This window comes from Bos indicus, chromosome 12 (genome assembly GCF_029378745.1).
Source record: "Bos indicus isolate NIAB-ARS_2022 breed Sahiwal x Tharparkar chromosome 12, NIAB-ARS_B.indTharparkar_mat_pri_1.0, whole genome shotgun sequence".
Lineage (NCBI taxonomy): Eukaryota > Metazoa > Chordata > Mammalia > Artiodactyla > Bovidae > Bos > Bos indicus.
The window spans coordinates 73,918,318-73,942,442 of NC_091771.1; the positions used below are offsets into that span (position 1 = coordinate 73,918,318).

The 24,125-nt window shown below is 42.6% G+C and overlaps 1 protein-coding gene across 4 annotated transcripts in view; it reads right to left on the minus strand.

Moving 5' to 3' along the window:
* The window catches only part of LOC109566912 (ATP-binding cassette sub-family C member 4-like), a 727,713-nt gene that overhangs the window by 693,490 nt on the left and 10,098 nt on the right, over positions 1–24,125 (minus strand). For all 4 annotated transcript variants that reach the window (XM_070799902.1, XM_070799904.1, XM_070799905.1 and 1 more), the window contains exons 2-8: positions 23,576–23,686; positions 22,921–23,041; positions 10,470–10,694; positions 6,712–6,801; positions 4,214–4,377; positions 3,012–3,137; positions 1,280–1,529 (exon numbers count right to left, since the gene is read on the minus strand). In XM_070799902.1, coding sequence (XP_070656003.1) covers positions 1,280–1,529; positions 3,012–3,137; positions 4,214–4,377; positions 6,712–6,801; positions 10,470–10,694; positions 22,921–23,041; positions 23,576–23,686 — 1,087 coding nt within the window. The remainder of the gene's footprint in view (positions 1–1,279; positions 1,530–3,011; positions 3,138–4,213; positions 4,378–6,711; positions 6,802–10,469; positions 10,695–22,920; positions 23,042–23,575; positions 23,687–24,125) is intronic.

A 24,125-nucleotide genomic window follows, 5' to 3' on the forward strand; every position in this document is an offset into this window, starting at 1 on the left:
TGTTTCCCTATCTATTTGCCATGATCTTAGCTTTCTGAATGTTGAGCTTTAAGTCAACTTTCTCACTCTCCTCTTTCAGTTTCATCAAGAGGTTCTTTTGTTCTTCTTCACTTTCTGTCATAAGTGTGTTATCTGCATATCGGAGGTTATTGATATTTCTCCCAGCAATCTTGATTCCAGCTTGTGCTTCATCCAGCCCAGCATTTCTCATGATGTACTCTGCATGTAAGTTAAATAAGCAGGGTGACAATATACAGCCTTGATGTACTCCTTTTCCTATTTGGAACCAGTCTGTTGTTCCATGTTTAGTTCTAACTGTTGCTTCCCTAATCTGCATACAGATTTCTAAAGAGGTAGGTCAGGTGGTCTGGTATTCCCATCTCTTTCAGAATTTTCCACAATTTATTGTGATCCACAGAGTCAAAGGCTTTGGCATAGTCAGTAAAGCAGAAATAGATGTTTTTCTGGAACTCTCTTGCTTTTTTGATGATCCAGAGGACGTTGGCAATTTGATCGCTGGTTCCTCTGCCTTTTCTAAAACCAGCATGAACATCTGGAAGTTCACGGTTCACGTTATTACTGAAGCCTGGCTTGGAGAATTTTGAGCATTACTTTACTAGCATGTGAGATGAGTGCAATTGTTCAGTAGTTTGAGCATTCTCTGGCATTGTCTTTCTTTGGGATTGGAATGAAACCTGAGCTTCTCCAGGCCTCTGGCCACTGCTGAGTTTTCCAAATTTGCTGGCATATTGAGTTCAGCACTTTCACAGCATTATCTTTTAGGATTTGAAATAGCTCAACTGGAATTCCATCACCTCCACTAGCTTTGTTCATACTGATGCTTCCTAAGGCCCAGTTGATTTCGCATTCCAGGATGTCTGGCTCTAGGTGAGTGATCACCCCATCGTGATTATCTGGGTCATGAATATCTTTTTTGTACAGTTCTTCTGTGCATTCTTGCCATCTCTTCTTAATATCTTCTGCTTCTATTAGGTCCATACCATTTCTGTTCTTTATTGAGTCCATCTTTGCATGAAATGTTCCCTTGGTATCTCTAATTTTCTTGAATAAATCTCTAGTCTTTCCCACTGATGGATCTTATGATACTTTTAACACACTTTACCTAAGAAAAGAGGGAAATATGTACACTTTAGAAAGACTGCCAGCTTGGAACTGAAAGACTTGAATCTCACCTAACTGGCACACAGTGACACTACATAAAAGGAAGTATTTTAGGTAAAATCCGACTATAACTTTAAAAAGTTATTTTTCACTAAACCTTGATTCTTTGGATGCTGACAAAGGCCTCTGACACCTTCTCGATGGCCATGGGGAAGTAGAGGGTACTCGAGAACCGCAGAGCCTCGAACAGCATCACCACCACAAACACTTGGCTGGCTGTGATCAGGTTGTCAAGGAGCTCATTGGTGATGAAGGTGACAAAAATCATGATTTTGCTCACAGCGAAAAATGTCGCCATATTCATGCCCCTAAGGTAGGAACTTCTCAGAATCTTGGAAATTTCCTTCCTAGAAAAGAAAGTAGGATATAGGATTTAAAAGAAGCATCAACATACAAGACATGAATTCAGTGCCCCATGTGAGTGGCCCTTTTCTAGGAAGTAGACACAGATTAAAATAAACTATCCCTCACATCATGGAGACGTTAGCATAGTGCACACCCAGGGGTCTGCCCCGACACCAGGACCACAGATTTCATCATCACTTCACTCTTTCAAGTAAGGGGAGGATTAAAGTCACACTTTCAAACATTCTTGGTCAATCAGACTGGGTTTGAACATTCACTGAACAAACATTCATAATCACAAGTCCTATGCTGGGCTCCTCACAGAAAGACACAGCCTGTCCCCTCCAGGGGCTCATGAACCTGTGGGGGAAGAGAACTGGCAACACAAAATTGGGAGACAATAGACAGGGACGGTCAGCACATCTCCCATGGGAGCTCAGAGCAGAGGCATGTAAGTGAGGGCAAGTCACACACATGTGGACCCTGAAAAGATGAGTTGGAGTCAGTCAGGCTTGGAGGAGGCCAGAGAAGAAGGATCATGGGAGTGTATTTCCAGCAGTGGGGCAGGGGGGCAGTCCCCAGAAAGGTGCAAAGTCAGAGGTGACAAGGTGGGGTCAGAGAAATGTTCATATGATATTTAAATAAAAGATGGAAAAATAGTCTACAAACATGAAGCAAAACAAAAGGAACAGTGTTTTCATAGATCCTTTTGAAATGAATAATAGTGATTCATGAATTTGTTAGTGATAAAGAATCCACCTGCAATGCAGAAACACGGGTTCAATCCCTGGGTCAGGAATATCATCTGGAGAAGGAAATGGCAACCCCTCCAGTATTCTTGCCCAGGAAATTCCATGGACAGAGGAGCCTGGTGAGCTACAGCCCACGGGGTCACAAAGAGTTGGATACAACTGACTAAACACGACAACAAAGAATAAAGAGAGATGGGAGGGAGGTTCAAAAGGGAAAGGATATTTGTATACCTATGGCTGATTCATGTTGAGGTTTGACAGAAAACAGCGAAATTCTGTAAGGCAATTATCCTTCAATAAAAAATAAATTAATTAAAAAAAAGAATAATGATTCATATAGTTTGGCTCAATATAGGTACACCAGTCTGTATAATCTACCCATTTCTGGGCTATCAACCCAAATTACAGTCTTAATTTGAAAGTCATTGTTTCAAATACTATCTTAAAGACATTGCTTATTGAGATTTGAGGTACTGAGAACTACTTAGAATTTCATTTTTATACAACTAAGAAGCATATGTATTTTTTCCTTTGAGAATATGGTAAATGGAAGAGCAGATTAAATGATGTCTCCACCATTCTCCTTAACTTTCCTGTAACATGTGGATGATGCAGTGAATAGTAAGTATTGGTGAACTTAAATACTTCTTTGGTAAGACATCTAAAGCATCCAGTAGAATAGGAAATAAAGCATGAAAACATGGAATGTCATCTATATATATATAAACTTACCTTCTCAGTCTTGTAATAAGGTCTATAAATGACTTTTCCCAAGCATTCGTTTTTATTGTTTCGATGCCAGTTATGACCTCACTCATGGTTCTGATCCTGTCATCTGTGAGAGCAGCAGTATTATTCCTAAGGGGACAGAAGTGAGATGAGCCTTAGTGACCACAGCCCAACTTTCCTCAGCAGAAGCAGCAGCAGCAGCAGCAGCAGGAGTGGACACAGGGGTGGGGCTAGGAATAAACTTATTCTCTACAGCCCTTTTGCACTTAGAACACAGGCAGGTCCTACTCAAAGTACAAATGGAGAAAAAGGCTTCAACTAGGAAGTCCACCATTCAGTCCATTTCAGGAAGTAACTTGGAGAATGTGCAGCATTGGCTAAAAGAGACCTGAAATGAATCAGATACAAACCATTTGCTCAAAGAGGTCACAGTCAGGTAGGGAGGCAGAAAGACACCCAGGAAGACAGATTCTGTGCTATAATAAAATAGGAGAGAAGTTTTGGGCAGCAGAAAAGATGGGGCTGTTAATTCCACCAGGAAAGGAGAACAAGAAGAGCTTCAGAGACCTGGTAGCACTGAAACAGGGCCTCAAAGGATAGGGAGTATCTATCTCTCCACCAAAGAAAGGAAAGGAAATTCCAAATAAAGAAAGACACCAAGCACAGAACTATACCCACACAACAAACACAAGAACTCAGTGACCTTCAAATAGCACAACATCTCCATCACCTGACAACCACCCACCTCTAACCTGGTGGAACCTGCTTCAGTCTAACTCAGCAGCAGAAGGCTTTTCATCACCAGCCACTTATCTATCACATGTGCTGCTGTGAATGTGGGGCTTCATATAGACACAATGAAGATTAGCCTGGCCCTTGGGGTGCTTATAACTTAATGGACCTACAAGATTATTACTATTTAACAATGTTTAAATAACTTGGACATGGGCAAATTCTGCTGAATGACACTCTACTTATTCAGATATGGTGCCAAGAGGACCCAGTGAATACCTTCCCTGTTCCTGTTTCAGGATCAGCTTTCAGTTTAAGGATGGAGCCTCCACTGGCTAAGCCTGTAGGGTCTACAACTCACACAAAGAAGAGACTAGAGAAGGCATTTGTCTTGTTTTTGAACAAAAGCATCAAGCAGATGGTGGATGTTCCAGTTATGTATTATCAATTTTTAAAAGAAGTGTTTCTCTTACCGGAGTGATGAAAACAATTTCCTGAAGCAGCTTTGCAAAAGCAGAAGCATAATGAGAACCGCCATCCCAGCAAGACACGACATTCCTATTTCCATCCAGAGCAGGGCTGTCACTGCGACAGCCTGCAGTGGCCCCACCCACAGACAGTGCAAGAACATCGTTACCTTAAAAGAGAAAGACAAAGCTTTCTTCAGTTCAGTTCATTTCAGTCACTCAGTCGTGTCCGACTCTTTGTGACCCCATGAATGGCAGCACACCAGGCCTCCCTGTAAATTACTAACTCCCACAGTTTACGCAAACTCATGAGTCCGTGATGCTATCCAACCATCTCATCCTCTGTCGTCCCCTTCTCCTCCCACCTTCAAACTTTCCCAGCATCAGGGTCTTTTCATATGAAATCAGCTCTTCACATCAGGTGGCCAAAGTATGGGGGGTTCAACTTTAGCATCAGTCCTTCCAATGAATACCCAGGACTGATCTCCTTGAGGATGGACTGGTTGGATCTCCTTGCTGCACAAGGGACTCTCAAGAGTCTTCTCCAACACCACAGTTCAAAAACATCAATTTTTTGACACTCAGCTTTCTTTATAGTCCAACTCTCACAGTCATACATGACCACTGGAAAAACCATAGCCTGGACTAGATGGACCTTTGTTGGCAAAGTAATGTCTCTGCTTTTGAATATACTGTCTAGGTTGGTCATAACTTTCCTTCAAAGGAGTAAGCATTTTTTAATTTCATGGCTGCAGTCACCATCTGCAGTGATTCTGGAGCCCAAAAGAATAAAATCAGCCGCTGTTTCTCCATCTATTTGCCATGAAGTGACAGGACTGGATACAATGATCTTAGTTTTCTGAATGTTGAGTTTTAAGCCAACTTTTTCACTCTCCTCTTTCATTTTCATCAGGAAGCTCTTTAGTTCTTCTTCACTTTCTGCCATAAGGGTGGTATCATCTGCATATCTGAGGTTATTGATACTTCTCCTGGCAATCTTGATTCCAGACTGTGCTTCTGCCAGCCCAGCATTTTTCATGATGTACTCTGCATATAAGTTAAATAAGCAGGGTGACAATATACAGCCTTGACGTACTCCTTTTCCTATTGGGAACCAGTCTGTTGTTCCATGTCCAGTTCCAACTGTTGCTTCCTGACCTGCATACAGGTTTCTCAAAAGGCAGGTCTGTTCTGGTATTCCCATCTCTTGAAGAATTTTCCACAGTTTATTGTGATCCACACAGTCAAAGGCTTTGGCATAGTCAATAAATCAGAAATAAATGTTTTTCTGGAACTCTGTTGCTTTTTCAATGATCCAGTGGATGTTGGCAATTTGATCTCTGGTTCCTCTGCCTTTCCTAAAACCAGCTTGAATATCGGGAAGTTCACTGTTCATGTATTGCTGAAACCTGGCTTGGAGAATTTTGAGCATTACTTTACTAGCATGTGAGATGAGTGCAGTTGTGCGGTAATTTGAATATTCTTTAGCATAGCCTCTCTTTGGGATTGTATAAAAACCAATAAGGACAGAGTGTAGAAACAATATGCTCTGAAGAAACAGACAGGAACCTAAATAGAAATGATCTCCTCACTGGGTTTTAAACCTGCTAAAGCAGAAATCCAAGTGTCCACCCCAGATGATGCTGTTCCAGGGCAGCACAGGGCTGACTTCAGGGATGTGCCAGGAGAATCAGACCAGCAGCAATGAAGGAATATGTGGATTTTGACCACAACACAGATGAGCTCAGGGCTTCCCCAAATGCTCTCCATCCCAGAGTTTAGCCCCCATCTCCCCTGGGCTCCCCAGCGTCCCAGGAAAGCCTGTATTATGGTACCTACTGCTCTCTCCAGTAATTACTTGTGTATTTACCTCCCTGATAGACTGTGGCTTCTATAGGGCAGAAACTAAGCTTTATTCACCCCTGAATGTGATTAGGGACCTTAGTTCATGTTTGATGAATGAATACTTGAAAGAGAAGTGTCTACTACAATACAGATCTGACCAACAGCTACGATGTTCTGGGTCATGTGATCTATGCTTAAGGTCAGTGGAAAAGAGTGTGTGGGGACATCAGAGAGGAGGTTGTGTCTGGGGACCACCCACTTGAAGGCTCCCTATGCAGCAGGCACTGAACAGGGCGCAGGGGAAAGAACAATCCCTGACCACCAGGCCATCATCTAGAGGAGGAGGAAGACAGTTCAACAACACCTACACCACGTGCCAAGAAGGGCCACTCCAGGAGGACCCCTTAGGACACTAACCAAGCTGGGCAAGAACACTGCTGCCATTTATTATTAGAAAAACAAAACTCTCACTTATGAAACAATAGATATAATTACATCGAATTTGCACACAGAGAAGTGAAAGTTGGATAAATAGAACATTTGTCTTACATCCTCAATGGAATCCTGGCTGACACCAAACGCTGGCACCTGGCATCCCAATAAGCTGAACCCAGTGAGAAGAACAGGACATGGAAGACGATCCCTCAGGGGCGGCTTACCTGGTCAAACTTGTTCACATCGTTGGACAGCAGGTTGACTATCTGGCCTGTGGTGGTCTTCCCCATGGCTGGGCTACTCAGGCGAAGGGCCTGAAATGAGAGAGGGAGACAGAGATCCGGATTCCTAAGGTGATACCAAGTCATCTTAGAACATAACACAATGGAGCATGTGTTCTGGGGTCCTGAGTGGTCTCAGCAGGAGCAGGATGTGCTGACAGCAGGGCTCTAGGGACCTTTGTTTAGCCTCTAACTCCTCAGTGTGGTGGCAGCCCCAACTACAAGGACAGCAAAGGGAGGAAGAGGAGGTAGAAGCAAAACCCACCCCCTGTTTCAGTGAACTTGGACCTGTCTGAAGGTTAAAGGGTGTAGGTTTAGACTTAGGAGACAACTAAGTAATTTTCAGCCAAATTAGATGAGACTGGAGAGGTTGCCTTAGGAAAGAAATTCCGAGATTGGATTCAATCATTCATCCTGTGGGTGACAATATTTAAACACTTTGGGCTTAGTTTCCTCATTCTGAAACGAGCAAGTATGATGTTCAAAACACTGTTCCTGTGAGGAAACTGTGGTCTTGATGCCAGTCTTCTGATTTTACAAAATACACAACCCGTGTTGCTCAATCCCTTTATTTAGTAAGATAAATGCCCAAGAGATCTGAAGAAGCTGAAAAGACACCAGGAGCTGCTTCAACAGACCACCAACTAGAGCCACTGATCCAAATAAAATGTCATACTTTATAAGAAACTTTTTCTTTACTCCTCAAGTTAAAGAAGAAAACAATGATCAAGTGAGAAGGTAAAATGATATAACCACAATGGAAGAGAATATGGAAGTTCCTCAAAAATTAAACATGACATTAGCATACAATACAGCAATTACACTACCAAGGATACACTCAAGAAAACTAAAAACACAACCTTGAACAGACAATTTGTACACTCATATTCACAGCAGCAATGTTCACAATAGCTAAAAGGTGGAAACAACTGACAGATGAGCAAACACACAGCATGTTGCATAGGCCTACAGTGGAAGATTATTGAGCCTTAAAAAGGAATTAAATTCTGACACCTGCAACAACATGGATGAACCTTGAAGACCTCATGCTACAGAGCATAAGCCTCACACAAAATGACAAACACTGTATGATTCCACTTACATGAAGTACTGAAGTACTCAAATTCACAGAGATAAGAAGTAGAATGGTGCTGGGTGTGGGGAGAGGGGTTGGGGAGTTAGTGTTTAATGGATGCAGAGGTTCAGTTTGGGAAAAAGAAAAACTTCCAGAGATGAATAATGGTGATGGCTACACAACAATGTGAGTGTACCTAATGTCACTAAATGCTGTACTTAAATGGAGTGAAAATGGTCAACTTTACACTGGGTGTATTTTACCACCACCACCACAACAACAAAAATAATGATCAAAAGCCAAAGGTAATTTTACCAAAGCTGTGGAAATGTATTAATAAATGGCAAGTCATTTTCATATACGATACCTCCTTCACAATCATTCAAAATTTAGCTGCTAAGAGCACGAAATGCTGAATGGGTCATTTTAGGAGTGGAATATGTGCAGCCTTAGAGACCTGCTGGAGATCTGCCCCAGCCTGGAATCCATGGTCAGAACAAACTATGGCTACAGGCTTAGCAGCCGCTCCATTTCTGATGCCCAATCTGATTCCTCCCCAGGACCAGGGATCAGGAGGTGGGGCCTGAGCATGAACCACAGAAGTTCAGAGGGGCCTTTCAGAGCTGCTCGGCAGCACCAGCTGTGCCCTAAAGAATCAGCCCACCTGTAACCTGAAAAGAAGTGTCTTGTTTCTGCACCCCAGCAGGACTCTAGATGCAAGGCTGTGCATGAGGAAATTTGTCTTTTCCAGGTTTCTGGAATTTCAAGTTATGTCTATGTTATAATCCCCATAATTCCTGACTTCATATAGGGCCAACATTTAGGTAAAATTAAGGCAGTAAATGAGCTTCTTGGGAGAATATTTACATTCACTTAAGCCAATGTGCCAGGTCAGATCACATTTCCCAAAGGCAAGATTCCAAAGTGTGGTGGGAAGAGGAAGAAACACAGGTAGACAATGGCTCACCTGTGCAGCCAAGAGTGAGCTTTGACTAAACCATCACCTCACACCTAAGTTAAGGTTTCACAACACGGTTTGGGTAAAATTTCACAACTATTATGAGAGTTAAGTATGATCTATAAAGACAAACATTTAGCCAATTTGTGGGGAAATCTGAGTATCCATCTCCTAAATGGTTAAAGATGAAACAGAATACCAAAGATGATGATAAATGACAGTGAAGACCTCTGACTGCAGTATGTGGGCACAGTTGCAATTTCCACATCACCCAGAAGGAAAGCAGCTCAGATGCTGTTGTCAGACAAGACAGTGAGATGCCAGGTCCCCAGTTTCACACAGTTCTGAAAAGTACAAGACTCTGCTCAAGGAAAGATGAGGAGAAGACATCTCACTTACTGCTGAAAAAAGTATTCTGAAGAAGCAGAAGCTCTAGATAAGCAGCAACCAGGTAAAAGAAGCAATATTTTCAATTTAAGCTGCTTGGTTTTATCTTTCAATGAGGACTTTATTTATTAATAAAAAATGCATACATTTAAGGTTACAACATGATACTTTGGTATAAATACACACTGGAAAATGATTACTGTAGTAAAACCACTTAAAGTATCCACTACGTAATATAGTTATCCTATTTCACATGTGTGGTGAGAACATTTAAGATCTACTCTTTTGAAAATTTCAAGGATACAATACAGTCAAATAAGGATTTTTTTTTAAACAGTCTAAGGCAAAGACATATCCAGGATCAAGTTTATACAGAGCCCTTCAGCTCTTGACACTGATATACCTGTGGCAATACCTTTGTAAAGATACCTGAAAGCCTTACTCTTTTTACACTAGTTTAGACAAGGCTAAACTATGGAATAATTTCATGGCATTCCTCAATACAAAATCACTAAACACATTAAATCAGTTCTTATTAAAACTGCTACAATGCATACTAAAAATAAAAGGAAATATTGTATTAAAATAATTTAAATGAAGAGCAACAAATTCTCCCTAGAATTAATAAAACAATGTAAAATTTCAAGTTTCATCTCAAATATCCTATTTTCTTTCATACCATTAACAAAAATTATCTATAAAATATAAGGAGTGAGTCTATATTTAGCATGAATTATCTTTATATTTTCCCCTAGCAAACATAATTATATTGAATATAATTAGATGGATCTTTTAAAATTAGAATCATTACCTTTATCAAATACATTCTCTGCTCTTAGATATAGTTTTATAGATCCAATCTCTGAAGTTCACTTTTAAATACAAATTTGATGTAACTGAAGGTATTAATGAACGACCACAAAAAATTTCCATAAACAGCACTATGGGATTTGGGCATGAAGATACTGAAAATCAACTTGATACTTTTAATTCTTGAATATTAATGTAATATTTTACAGTACAAATTTAGTGGTTATTATGTGACAGCCTATGGTTAAAAGTTGTTAAGGACAGCCCACACTTGATCTCAAAAGAAAACTTTTCATTATGTATTGGTAAAGCTTGCTTCAACAACAACAAACTTGGCTTGATGCAAAAGCAAGCTTCTCTAGGAAGTTGTAAACGATCCCAGTTACAAAATTCGTAATTTACAGAGAATTTTCCCCAAATGTTCCTGATCCCTCAAGAGAGGTACACACCGTGGTACCGAGTGACACTCACCTTGCGGTAGATCATATGGCACACGGCTACTCTCACCCTCATCCCCACACGCTGCATGTGGTAGAAGCACAAGTGGTGCAGAACGGCCCACACGAGCACGCAGGCGCTCAGCCCTGCCGCGTAGCCGTAGGCTTCGTGCAAAGTGGCAGAATCGGAAAGATGGTACTTTTCAACATAGCTAATCATTTTCCCCAAAAATATGGGTTGAACTACTCTGGTGCCTTCCTAAAAGAAAAGAAAAAAGTCTTAATTAGAAATGTCAGTTTTTCTTTACATAAGATTTACTTTTATCATTAGCATATTTAAAATACATTTTGACAAAATGCTACATTCGTGACTAATTTAAAAGAAAAGTATGCAGATTTATTATCTCCTATAAGACAAGCAGGCAACAGTTTAACCTTAAGGCAAAATTTTCCATTCAAACATAGTAAAGCCTTAGTACATTGTGCTTAGCACCCCATGGATGCTCAACAAATATCACGAACAGGCTCAATACCAACTGAGCCTTAAGATGAATAAAGAAAAAGGTGGCAGAAGAAGAGGAAGAAATCTGCTTCCACAGGAACAAGCCTGCTGGCAGCCTGCCCCTGTCCCCCATACTCTCAATGTCCCAGCCCAATAGAAAGTCAATGTGGTTCACATATGGGAGACACGCTTTCATCACCTTCTTCATGAATCCTTATGAAGCGAGACACTGGCACAAACACATCCACCCTTTTCTACCCCAAACTCCACATGTAGATCCAGGGAATGGAAACCGGCTTTGGCTGGAGTACCACAAAGAAACCAGGTTTGGCAGCTCTGCAGGCTCTCAGCTCCCGAGAGCACTGCCTCACTATGCCTCTACCCTCTAGAAGTTGGAATGTTCCTTGGAGTAAAAAATTAAACATGGTGGAGGCCAAGCTAAAAAATCATGTCTCCATAGTTCTTGATCCACCATCCACTGAAGTTGGTGGTTTGGAAGAAATGTTACCAATCCTCTCTTTCCCAAGGCCTACACCGATTGACTCAGAGTGCACTGAGGCTTCCACCCTGAGTAAGACTTAGGGAAAGTAAGTTTCTTTCCCAAAGAAAAAGGCAAAGGAACGGCAACACCTACCCACCCTGCCAAACAGCCACTCCACCTCACAACCTACTTCCTCTCTCTAGTCACCCCTTGAAGGCCCCCTTCTTCTTAGGTCCCCTTCTTCACCTTCAAGGAAAATCACTCAACAATCCAAGTTACCAAAACTAAACGCCTTGGGCTGCAATATCATTTCCTCCACAGACTTCTCAAAAGACAAAATGTCAAAAGTTTGGAAGTCTTTCAGGAACAAGGCTTTTCCTTTTTTGGCAATCCCGCCTTACTAACACAGACAGGGTAAGCTTTGCTTACCTGACCAGTATGCTTTAATAGCTCTCTTCTGTCTGTCTGAAGCTAAGGAACCCACACACAAGAGGAGGGAAGGAGAATCCATTACACCAAACACCAAAAAAAAATAAATAAATAAAATAAAAAACCAAGTATTTTCTGCTCAGCCAACCAGTGCTTGATCAGGATATTTATCAAAAGATGTCCCCATCCCTCACATGGGGGTCTCATTAAACCTTAACATTCCTGTCTTGTTCTACACAAATGGACACATGCACACACACACGTTAACAGGCTGCACCAACTGCCTCTCCCTCCATAAACTCATGGAGATTTTCATCCACGATAGAGGATAAAGGAAACACTATTTAGTTGAAGAAGTGTAAGTAAGATGATCAGACCTGAGTAAAATATAACTGATACATTTCCACAATGTCCTGTCATCCATCCCAAGAGGCACAGAGAGCTCTTGGAAGAGTCCTTCACACAGTGGATTGTCAAACACACTGTTTACAGTTTCCTGCGATGGAAATGTGGAGGCTCACACAGAGAAGCAAGAACATCAAACTGTACACACGGGCAGTCCCAGCCCAGGTGCTGCCAAGGGCAGTCCAGTGCTGGAGCCACAAACCACCAGAAGCCCAGCAGTAATATCTGCCATCCAAAACTTTCCTGAAACTTATGATTCTATTTGGGAAACACTGTTGCCTGTTACTCAGCTCTCCATTTGAGCCCAACATCCTTGTAATTACAGGAGAAATAAGAGTAATAGCACTCACCTAAGATAATATGGATAAATTCAATAAATCCAGCAAACAGGAGTGTAGATAAAGGCAGGTCATTACTGCCTAAGCACATCTGGAGTTTTTCACTGAGAAACAATATTTAATAACCCAGTTGAGGGACTTCCTTGGTGGTCCTTTGGCTAAGACTCCACACTCCCAATGTAGGGAAACTTGGTTCGATCCCTGGTGAGGGAAGTAGATCCCACATGCAGAAACTAAGACCCAGCACAGCCAAATAAATCAATATTAACAAAACAAAACCAAAGAACAGTTAGAGAAATAGCCTCATTAAGGTATAATGCCACTTCATGGCTTATATCTTCCATTCATCTATGAATTCTTTTTATTCTTGATAATGATTATTATTTAATTGGGATAGAAAATTTATTATCTTTCAAAAAGATAACAAAGGACTTCAAACATGAACTGTTACTGATGCAATTTGGGGGGAGAGTCATTTATTATTTTGGGACTTTCTCCAGTGGCTCAATGGTAAGGGATCCATCTCAATACAGGAGTCACAGGAAATGCAGGTTGAATACCTGAGTTGAGAAGATCCTCTGGAGGAGGAAATGGCAACCCACTCCAGGATTCTTGCCAGGATAACCCTATGGACAGAGAAGCCTGGCGGGTTACATTCCCTGGGGTCACAAAGAGTCAGACACAACTGAGTGACTGAGCACACACACACAACTTTGCCTCCAGCAAGGAGCTGTCATGGCAATTCAGAGAAGTGATGAAAAGTATAACATACAAGGAATTTCCATTCTGGCATAAGTTGCAACTATGGAAAACAGAAAATTGATATTATGCTCCATATGAAAAATAGCAGCAAGTAAAAAACAATTTTCCAGTAATTTCTCTCAAAAAGAAAAAATAGAATGCAAAATAATGAATAGCACAAAATTATGAAAACAAAACCCCAAGTACGTATACATATTAAATATGATTCTTCAAAGCTTCCAGAACACACAGGGCAGACGTGACTGAGGCCATGAAAGGTAGACTGAGTAAATCCATCCCCTCCACACACAAAGAAAGGTTAGAGATGGAGAGCCAGACAGCTGGCAGCAGCATTTGTAATCTTTGAGTGTTTCCATTTCTGACATTTGGTAAAACTGTCTGAGGCAAACCAGGCAAAAGTTTGTCCAGCTACCAGAAGATTAACTCCTGCATATGCTCAATGCTCTAGTCCAAATATTAACTCCAAATGAAATGGTGGTGTGAATCCCAAGGGTAGACTGAATTTCAGAAGACTCTGTTTGCCTTGGAGAGTCTCTCAGAGAGGCAAGGAGTGGCTGTGGCTCACCCTGGGGACACAGACACTGGTGGCAGCCATTCCTGGGAGCTGCCCCCACCACGTGTACACTGGTGTGGGCAGACACCACCAAGGAATTCTCTCATTGTACATTCCCGATTCTCACCATCAACTAATAAGAAATAAAACAACTGAGAAAATATTCATTATCAATCATGAAGCTAACCGAATTAAAACTTTCTTGATAAGCAGGAACAAGGTCAAACACTGTCCGTTAAACCTTTCCTCTCTGACATCAATCTATACCACATGTATATTCTTTCCACAAACCAATTGAGAATATAGTTCTTATTCTTTCACAAGAATTCTTCACAGCTCTGAAATCATAAAGGATCTTTAAAAGAGCTGAATTTAATACCGCAACATCCATTATTCAGGATTATCTGACAGTCTGAGTCTCTGAGGCAGACTTTTTATTTTGGCCACACCCTGTGGCATGCAGAATCTTAGTTCCCAGTCCAGGGATCAAAAACCCTCATATCTGCATTGGGTACATGGAGTCTTAACCACCGGACTGCGAGGGAAACTGGTGGTAGCCATTTCTTGATAGAGTCCTTGGTATTCAGCCTCCTGAAAGCACCTGATATTGGGTCCCACCTTTTGCTTCTTAGGATAACTTCTTGCAGGGTTCAGTTAGAAACTAGAACTTCTGCAGTGGATAGAATTCCTCCTCCAAGTTAAGGTACTTAAAACATTTCTCACCAATTTCCTCACATCTCATTCATGGAAATAAACACACAAAAATAGAAGCAAGCTAACAAAGAAAAACACTTGAGTGAAACATATAAGCAGAAAAGAGTGAGCTTGTAGGGAAAAATTGAATAGGCAGTTAATCTTTAGAACTGGGGGAGTTCTAATGAGGTGGATAAAACTGGAGCCTATTATACAGAGTGAAGTAAGCCAGAAAGAAAAACACCAATACAGTATATTAATGCATATATACAGAATTTAGAAAGATGGTAATGACAACCCTGTATGTGAGACAGCAAAAGAGACACAGAGGTATAGAACAGTCTTTTGGACTCTGTGGGAGAGGGATGGGGGGATGATTTGGGAGAATGGTATTAAAACATGTATAATATCATATAAGAAACGAATCGCCAGTCCAGGTTCGATGCAGGATACAGGAAGCTTGGGGCTGCTGCACTGGGATGACCCAGATGGATGGTATGGTAAGGCAGGTGGGAGGAGGGTTCAGGATGGGGAACACGTGTACACCCGTGGCAGATACATGTTGATGTATGGCAAAATCAATACAATATTGTAAAGTAAAAAAAAAAAAAAAAAAGAACTGGGGGAGTTCTAGAGTTGAGAAAAATCCAAAGATGAGGAGAAAAAGCAGTTAATCTGTGAAATCATACCCACCAGCATTCTAGATATCCTAACCTTCACTCCTCTTTTACACAGTGGTCTTCAACCTGACTGCACCTTAGAATCACCTGGGTGGGGATAAGGGCACTCTGATGCCCGAGGTCCAGCCTCCAGAAACTGGTTTAGGTTCAACTGATTAGGGTGGAGCCTGAAGATTCCTCTCCCTGGAAGAGTCCGGATGCAGAAACTAACCCCATGTAAGCATCTGCTAACCTCCACTCTTGCATTGTCTTTGCATCTGAGCCTGGAATGGCTACAGACCTGCTATGAAGGAGTTACAATGATCACAAAGAGTGTTAACCAGAGTCCCATGACACATTTCATGCTTCCAGAAAAATCTTTATAAACCCAAGTCCAGAGATTACAGCATTGAAATTGAAAATTTTCATTCTGCATGGTAGGAAAACTAAAATTTCAGATAAAACCATATTTAAAAAACATTAATAAACAGATGAGTCAAAATTAGCCTGGAAAGTTATCTCTAAAAGGACAAGGAGAATTAGAATAGAGCTAACAAGGATATCAGCCTTCTTTAAAAGTAGCCTTGTCTTGATTTTGGAATCATGAAAGCATTATACAGAATTATAATTATAAAAGAACTAATTTTTTGAAAAGCAATTCCTAAAATTTCAGAGTAAATTTAAATAAAACTACCTATATATCTACCCATCCTGTTGGTTCAAAGAGCCATACAAAAAAGAACTATCAAAAGTGTTTTTAAACAAAACAATTTGAAAACACATTCTCTGCATGATACACCCATGTGAAGACAGAATAACTGCAAAAACATAAATTTTATGTTTTCAGAAGTCACATTATAAGGTAAAACAAATAAATAATTATGTTGATATCATTGAGAATTGGGCTTAGACATGGGACAAAGAGAATAGATGATGGGAGAAAAGAGATACAGATGTAAGCAAAATAAGATGAAGTAAAAAACTAGTGTCCTGTATCTGATTTGGATTGGAAACACCCATATAAACATATTTGTTTACCTAAAAATGTATTCTAACTTGGTCTAATGAAAAAAAGCCAAGAAACAATAAGCAAGAGCAATATCCCCTCTAACATCCAGATTATAGTCTTTAAATACCATTTCACACTAAAAGAAGACAGGGCTGCTTGGAGAAATGGATGATTCCAGGGCTGAGCAAATGCTGTACAAAATGAACTAGAAACATCCTGTCACACCAAAAACAAAAAAACCAAAACAAGCAAAAAAAGACATTAAAAAAAAAAAAATAGCCAAGACTTCTAGAGTGTGTGCAAAAGACTTAGGACCCAACCTGAATATACTCCCACTGCCCAAAGATGGCCCAAGATTGATATAAGCATAACAAATAAAATGGACTGAAGCAGATCAGAAATGCTTAAATCCATGAGCTCAAACTGACATTCACAAAACCAAACCAAACAACCAACCATGAAAACTCACTAGCCCCTCTCCTCACTAGAGGAGAACCAATTCCCCATTTTGAAAACAGGTTTTAAAAACGGAAAAAATTATTTTCCCCTACTCTCCCTATAAACACTATAGTTCACCTTTAACTAAAGAGCTTAGAGCATCCCCACTTTGCAACCCTTAATAAATTAATGGACCTTGAGCAAGGATCATGAATAGCTCCAACATCACACACACACACACACACACACACACACAAGATGTTATGTACCTTATAAGGGGGATATACAACCCTACCTCCTACAAAGACGAAAGGGGTGAAGAAAATCCAAATGAGCTGTATCAAACTTCTAGACCTAAACATCTACCTAAGGTGCCAGGGGAACAAGTTAATTGAGACAGGGGGAGATGCGATCAGCCAAATCCAGACTGTGGGAATCTCTACAGGTCAAACAACCTAGAGGCTTGGGGTGGAGGGGAACAGAAAGGCAATCTGAATAACCTGTGTCAGCCAAGTGTACCTTATTTAATACTGCTTCTAACAGAAGAGGGGAAAAAAGACAACTGTGAGCACTGGCTAGATACTAATGGTATTAAAGTTAATATTTATGCATAAAACAATAAAGTGAAAGTGAAGGTGCTCAGTCATGTCCAACTCTTTGCGACCCCATGGACTGTAGCCTACCATCTTCCTCCAACCATGGGATTTTCCAGGCAAGAATACCAGAGTGAGTTGCTATTTTCTTCTCCAGGAAATCTTCCCAACCCAGGGATTGAATCTGGGCCTCACACATTGTAGGCAGATGCTTTACTGTCTGAGACACAAAGGAAGTCTATAAAAATAATGTTTATGCTAAATATGTTTAGAGGGGGGAGATTCCACATCTTTTAAAGATACATACTAAAATATTTATGGATAAAAATGATTTGATGTCTTGGAACTTCTTTAAAAGAATCTTGGGAAGTGAGGGTGAGTTTCAGATGAATCAAGACTGCTCATTATGGCAATTATTGATGCTGACTTAGGGTGACATAGGGGCTTATTTCCCTTTACCCTTCTGAGTTCTTAGCTGAGGACCCCTGTAATAAATGACAGAATATCAAGAGAAAATCAAACAGAAGTTTATTAACATGTATATTTCTGATATACATGTGAAATATCAAGAAGAACTGAGTAACTCCCTGAGATAGCCCAAGCCACCACCTTAAATGCCATCTCCCCCTAAAGACAAAAGAAAAGGTGATGGAGCGCCAATGAGAGGTTAGCAGAAGCAGCTTAAACTACAGCAGGGTTGGGTTTGTTATGCAGATTTCATCCTTCTTGAAGACTGTCCTTCAACAGGATTCTGCTGTGATTTAGAGCCATCCTTCTTTTTCTGGTACAGAGAGGGAGACACCTTTACAAATGGAGATTTCCTTTATCTGTGTAAATGTCCCTCAGAAGAATAACTTCTACTCTGTCTTCAGAGTTTCTCCTGTGTCTATTTCTGAAAAACACAACCAACTCACAACAATTTTTCTGCCAGAATGCCCTATTCTGGAGTGACACATTGTGTTACCCTTTCATTCTATTCTATTTTTGTATTTTTGAAATGTTCTTAAAAATCTACAGGAAATTAAAAAGGAAAAAAAAAAACACTATAGAAATCAGGTGACAGAGGGGCCAGAGCTGTTTCTAGAAAAGCAGCTCCTCTTGGCTCTGAGCCTCAGTGGAGGCTGTGGGAGGAGAGGACAGAACACAGAGAACATGGGTCTAGCAGTCAGAGCACAGTGCCTCAGAGACCAGGTGGGCCACCTGCCAGTCACAGGACCCCAAGCCCACCGTGTGCCCTCTTCGGCCCCCAGGTCTTTATCTGTGAAAATACCTGCCTTGCCTCCCTCAGAGGACTCCTGGGACAACTAAATGAGTTACAACAGCTCAGAGTGCTCTGAAACCACCATAAAAACAAGGGTTTTTCATCACTTTTATTATTAGAAGTCCTGGTAAGAGATTTATTCTTAATGGCAGAGGCTGGATTCACAAAGGCTTGGAAAACTCATTGTTCCTCACAGGAGACCGCAGTGGAACAAGAACTCTTGAGAAAAGTCATGTGTAAAACCAAATTTTCTAGACTATAAAGTTTCACTTCTACCCAGATTGCTGCAATTTTTAAACATTATGAATGCAATCTTTCAAAAAGAGTCTCCTACTTCCCTGACTACATAAAGAAAATGGATTGAAGGGGGTGGAGGAAACAAGTGAAATAGGTGAGGGAACTTAAGAGGTACAAACTCCAAATTATAAAATAAGTAAAAGGGGACTGGGGACAAAAAATAAATATATAAACTTTTAAAAATAAGTAAATCATGGAATTATATAACATAGGAAATATATTCAATAATATTGGAATAATCTTGCATGGTGACAGTTGGTAACTACACTTATCATGTACTGTATAAAATGTTAAATCACTAATGATGTATACCAGAAACTAATATAACATTATAAGCCAATCATACTTCAATTTTAAAAAATTCTTTTAATTTTACATTAAAAATTTACATATGTTTAGAAAAAGAAAAGAAGGTGGATATAAAACCCTAATTTATAACTCAAGGTCATCACTGTGGATATTACTAACACCTAAAATTCTGGGAGTTGGTGATGGACGGGGAGGCCTGGCATGCTGCGATTCATGGGGTCGCAAAGAATTGGACATGACTGAGCGACTGAACTGAACTGAACTGAATGGCTAATGGCTAATGTTATGCTCTTAGGAACCAGCAGGGCGCACACAGCAGGTCTGCTTGGCAGGTCCCCTTCTGCTTGGCTCAAGGCCCCCTCCTTCTCTCCCTTGCTGTGTGGTCCTCAGTGGTTGCTGTCAGCCCACAGTGTCTTTGCCACCAACAGACACTCCCCAGACTCCTGGGTTGAGCAAAGTGAGGGACACATGGAAGAAAGGATTGGGAAATAAATGCAAAGACCACTCAGCTCTTGGGGAACCAGCCGTGAGTCGAGGCACAAAGCCCACTGTGGGATTCAGAGGATTCTGTTTACTTCCTGTCCATCAGCTGAGCTCCAAAGTGAACATTTATACACACACATGCTTCCCACAGCCTCCACCTGGACCAGAGACCATCAGCAAAAGTGGCTTCAAACAAAGGCCAAGTGACCAGACAAGGCTGGGCCACTTCTAAGAGTCCTGGGAAAAGGACACAACTCCCGGCAACACCTCCCCTCTCAGGGGAAGGGACTGGGTGAACGCACTCTGGCTCTCTGAGGTCACCCCACTTACACAGCAGCAATGGAGACCTCACCTCTCAGAGAGAAGCACTGATGACCTGGGGAGGTGGTCTCTGTGACTCAGGCCCAGGCAGAGGCTTCAGGCTCCTCCTCTCCACCCTGAGGGCCCTGGGCAGGTGGGGACCTGTCCTCTCCACCCACAGTGCCCGTGGAGATGCACACAGGGGCCAGGGGTGCTGGGAGCGCTCCGGCTGTTCTGTTCTTATTAGGGGTGACCATCAAGTGCTCCTTAGCCTGGTACTTGTTTCTCTGAGAGGAATAGATACTCCTCAGTTCTCAAAGGACAGCCCATGGAATTCTTCAGGCCAGAAAACTGGAGTGGGTAGCCTTTCCCTTGTCCAGGGGATGTTCCCAACCCCGGGATCAAACCCAGGTCTCCCTCATTTCAGGCAGATTCCTTACCAGCTGAGCCACGAAGGAAGCCCTTCTCATAGGACAGAGGTTTTCATATCTCAAAATCCTAAAACCCTAAAAGCCTCACTCTGGACTGGCATCACCCTGCTTTCTCCCACTGGGGCTGCCAGGAGTACCTGGGAGGCTCTGCTCGTGCTGTGGGTGGAAAGACCGCACTTCTTGGGATCATGGATGATCCACGGGGCATTCTGTGCACCTGAGGGTTTAAAAGAGGGCTGGAGATCAAAAAGGAAACATGTTTGTGTTTTAGAAAATCCTGGGCTGAGTTTAGATCTTCCACCATCTAAAATATAAAGAGTAACAAGCAGTACAGATTGATCACAACACGGGAAGTTGCTTCATAAAATCAATTATTTAACTAACTAGCACTGCTACTAGTACTAGCAGTACTGCCACACAAATGAGCCCCTACATTTACATCCTCTACTCCCCACTTCTCCGCCATGACCACCCAGAGACCAACCTCCTGAAAGGGCCCAGGGCTCTACCAGTTGCATGTTATGCAGCCCCAGGCCTGGCCTTCCTGGACCCCAGCAGGAAGTATTAATGGGGCTGGACGACTTTGAAATCAACACTCCCAGCACCACAGTGGGGAGGATTCCATCTCAGGAAGAACCCCAGATCCTGTGGCCTCTCTCTCTATGTCTGTTTCTCCCATGAGCTGCCACAGCCAAGACCCAGAACTCATATTAGAATGGGATCCATCCAAGGCTTAGTGACCCCACTCAAGGGGCTAACAGCCCAGAACAGCAAGAAAAACCAGTAGCTCAGTTCAAACCCAGCCACATGGGCTCTGCTTTGAACCCACCTGACTTTAAGACTCTTTTGCATCTTGTACCAAAGAGAAACTAGAGAACCAGCGACAGCAGAAAGAAACCTGCTCCAGGATATGATCCAGCATTAAACCCTGAGGCCACTCATCCAACCAGGCACCTGGCATGAGCCACAGGCAGACACTGAGGCCCCAGGGTTTCCTGATAAGAATTCATGAGAGCTCTGCTGTGTGAGGTCAGGAAATCCTGCACAAACAGGCCACACCAGCTTGCCACCTGTGTATTTCAAACAGACTTACTGTGACTATGCGGAAATTCCATGACTGGGACAGCTGCACACGGGACAAAGAAGGGCTGGGGCAGCCTGACGGGCTCCTGCTCCCTCTCCCACTCCTGTCCTTCACAGGGCACTGCAGTAGCTAGGTGGTCAGTGCCCTCTCAAAGGTGGCACCCTGCCCCACATACCTGTCCCACCCTCTGGCACAATGGCCAATCCTCTTCTGAAATCAGTGAGAACTCCATCCCCCAGGGCCATCCAGTCACCTGGGAGCTGACGGATACTCTGGTCTCTCCAGTTGTGTGGGGTGGACTTCACCTGCCCAGCTGCCCACTGCCCACAGTGCCCTTCAGTCCAGCGCAGCCTTTAAACAAGAGCCACGCCTCCCACCTGTAAACCACCTGGCCCACCCACCACACCCCCAACACAATGGACTGAGGACAGCTCACACCTTCTCCACCTCCTCCATCCCTTTCACAGCACCTGCATCTTCCATCCCTCCTGCTCTCACACACTCACACACCGCCCGTGTCCCTAAGGCAGCGCTAAGGGACCACGGAGAGCATGAGCCCCCCAGGGGGGCTCTGCAGCAGACCCCCAGCAGGCTCAGCCAGAACAGGGCGGCTGACGGCATTGTGTCCCCAGGTGGATTGTCCTCTGGGGGATCTTGACCCAGGATCTTCAGGGTCACAGGGGTCACTGACCTCACAGCTTTCTGCCTCTGGTTTGCCCTGCACATTCCCTCCTATACCCTCTGCCAATGCCAGGATACCAGGATCCCCCTTCAACCAGGAATCTGCTCCCACAACCAGGGAAAGAAAGCAGCGTGGAGGGTGCACAGAATTCACGGTGAAGCTGGAGCTCCTCCCCACAGGGCCTTTGCTCACACTGCCAGCCAACGGGGAAGGGGGCAGCCTGGGGAAAGGTGTGCTCTTAGGAGTTCTGGGCAGCTATGGTCCAGATGCAGGGCCTGGGTTGTGTTCCCCTGGAAGAGGAAAGGCGATGGTATCTTCTTAGAAAAGCATTTATCAGATGTGACCTGGTCAAGGTAATAATTTTTACCTTGTTAAACTATAACAAAGCGCCATAAAAGGTACTTTATTCTGGGCTCAGGTCCAAATTACCTTCCTCTAAATCACAGGGCACATATTGCCTGAGGCTGTTGGAATCTTCTTTTGGTCAAAGATCAGTCAGCCTTTATACTGAACACCAGGAACTTTCTACCATAATATAAAATGTCTTTTATTTCAAGGCCATCCTTCCACAACACTCTTTAACCAGTTAAAAGAACAGTAACCCCTGGAGTCCAGTTCTCGCCATTCTAAAGATGAATACAACCTCTGAGCTCTATCATGTTTCCATGAGTGTTTATCCTCAGACCTTAGACCACTGGCTCTCCCCACTGGTCCCTTCCACCTCAGTACAGAGACACATACACCAAAAAGCAGTGCACAGTATGAAAATCTTTTACCTCCAGAAATGTAAACATTCCCCAAATTAAATAGGATTTCCAGTAACACTTTATGACTGCTTTCATTAAGGAAGGCTCCTGTGCATCCTTCTGGGCTCTCTTCAGTTCTTGATCCCAGTACCTGTGATACAAAACAAAGCACAGTAAAGAACAGCGTGTCCACCAAAGGGAAAATGGGAGAGGGACAGAGGGGAAGATAAGCCTTCACTACAAGGCACTCTATGGCTGCCCCATAGATGCTGGCTAACTGCTCACAGGGCTCCTAAAAGATAAGCAGTGCAGACTCTGAAGCACCAGAGAAACAGGCCTTGAGGCAAAAGTTCCAGATTCTGGAAACAAGTTCCTGCCAAGATTTGCTGGATTCACAGGTCACAAGCAGCTCAGGTGGGCAGACTCCCTCCTCCAGGGACCCCACCTACGGGGATAGAGCTCGGCCTCCAGGGCCGTGGCTGTGGGCTCCCTCCATGCCCACAGATGCACAGGGAATGCGGGCCTCCAAAGTGGGCTAAGCCCAGGGTCAACTGAGTGGCTGAGCGTGCAATGTCAGGAGAGGAGTCTCAGAAGAACCCAGAGGAAGGCAAAGCCTCCCTCAAACCTTTAGCCCCACGTGGAAATTCTCACTCTTTCTCCCCTTCTCCCTGATGTCTGTGCTCACCCTTGCAGCTCTTCTCCGAGGTGCTGGGATCGATCTTCTGGAAGCACCGAGTACATGTCATCTGGTTCTAATTTCCGTTTGTGACCAATTTTAAACAAGGGGTTTAGCCACCTGTTAAAAATTAAAAGGAGAGTGACATATATCCAAATTACACATCTCTAATTAGAAACCTACATTCATGGACATTGTTAAAAAAAAGTCTACATTTTAAATATATAAAGATATGGGGAAAATTAGATATATGCTTACAAACACACATACATTCTAGGTATAGGAAAGTCATGCTGGCTTATATATTACATAATTAAAGCAGCCTTTTTGTGGCCTACTGAACATACATTGTACATCTGCTTTAATTATTAAGAAAAAAAAATGCTTAGAAATCAAATAAAGTAACAGTGGGTCAGGCATGCAGAATAGAGCTGAATGGCCATTGTGGGTAAGGCTGCAGATATGTTCCTGTATTCCTGAGGACTTAAATCTTCTGAAATGTATCAGATTGAAAGATACCTACATGCGCTGCTGCTGCTGCTGCTAAGTCGCTTCAGTC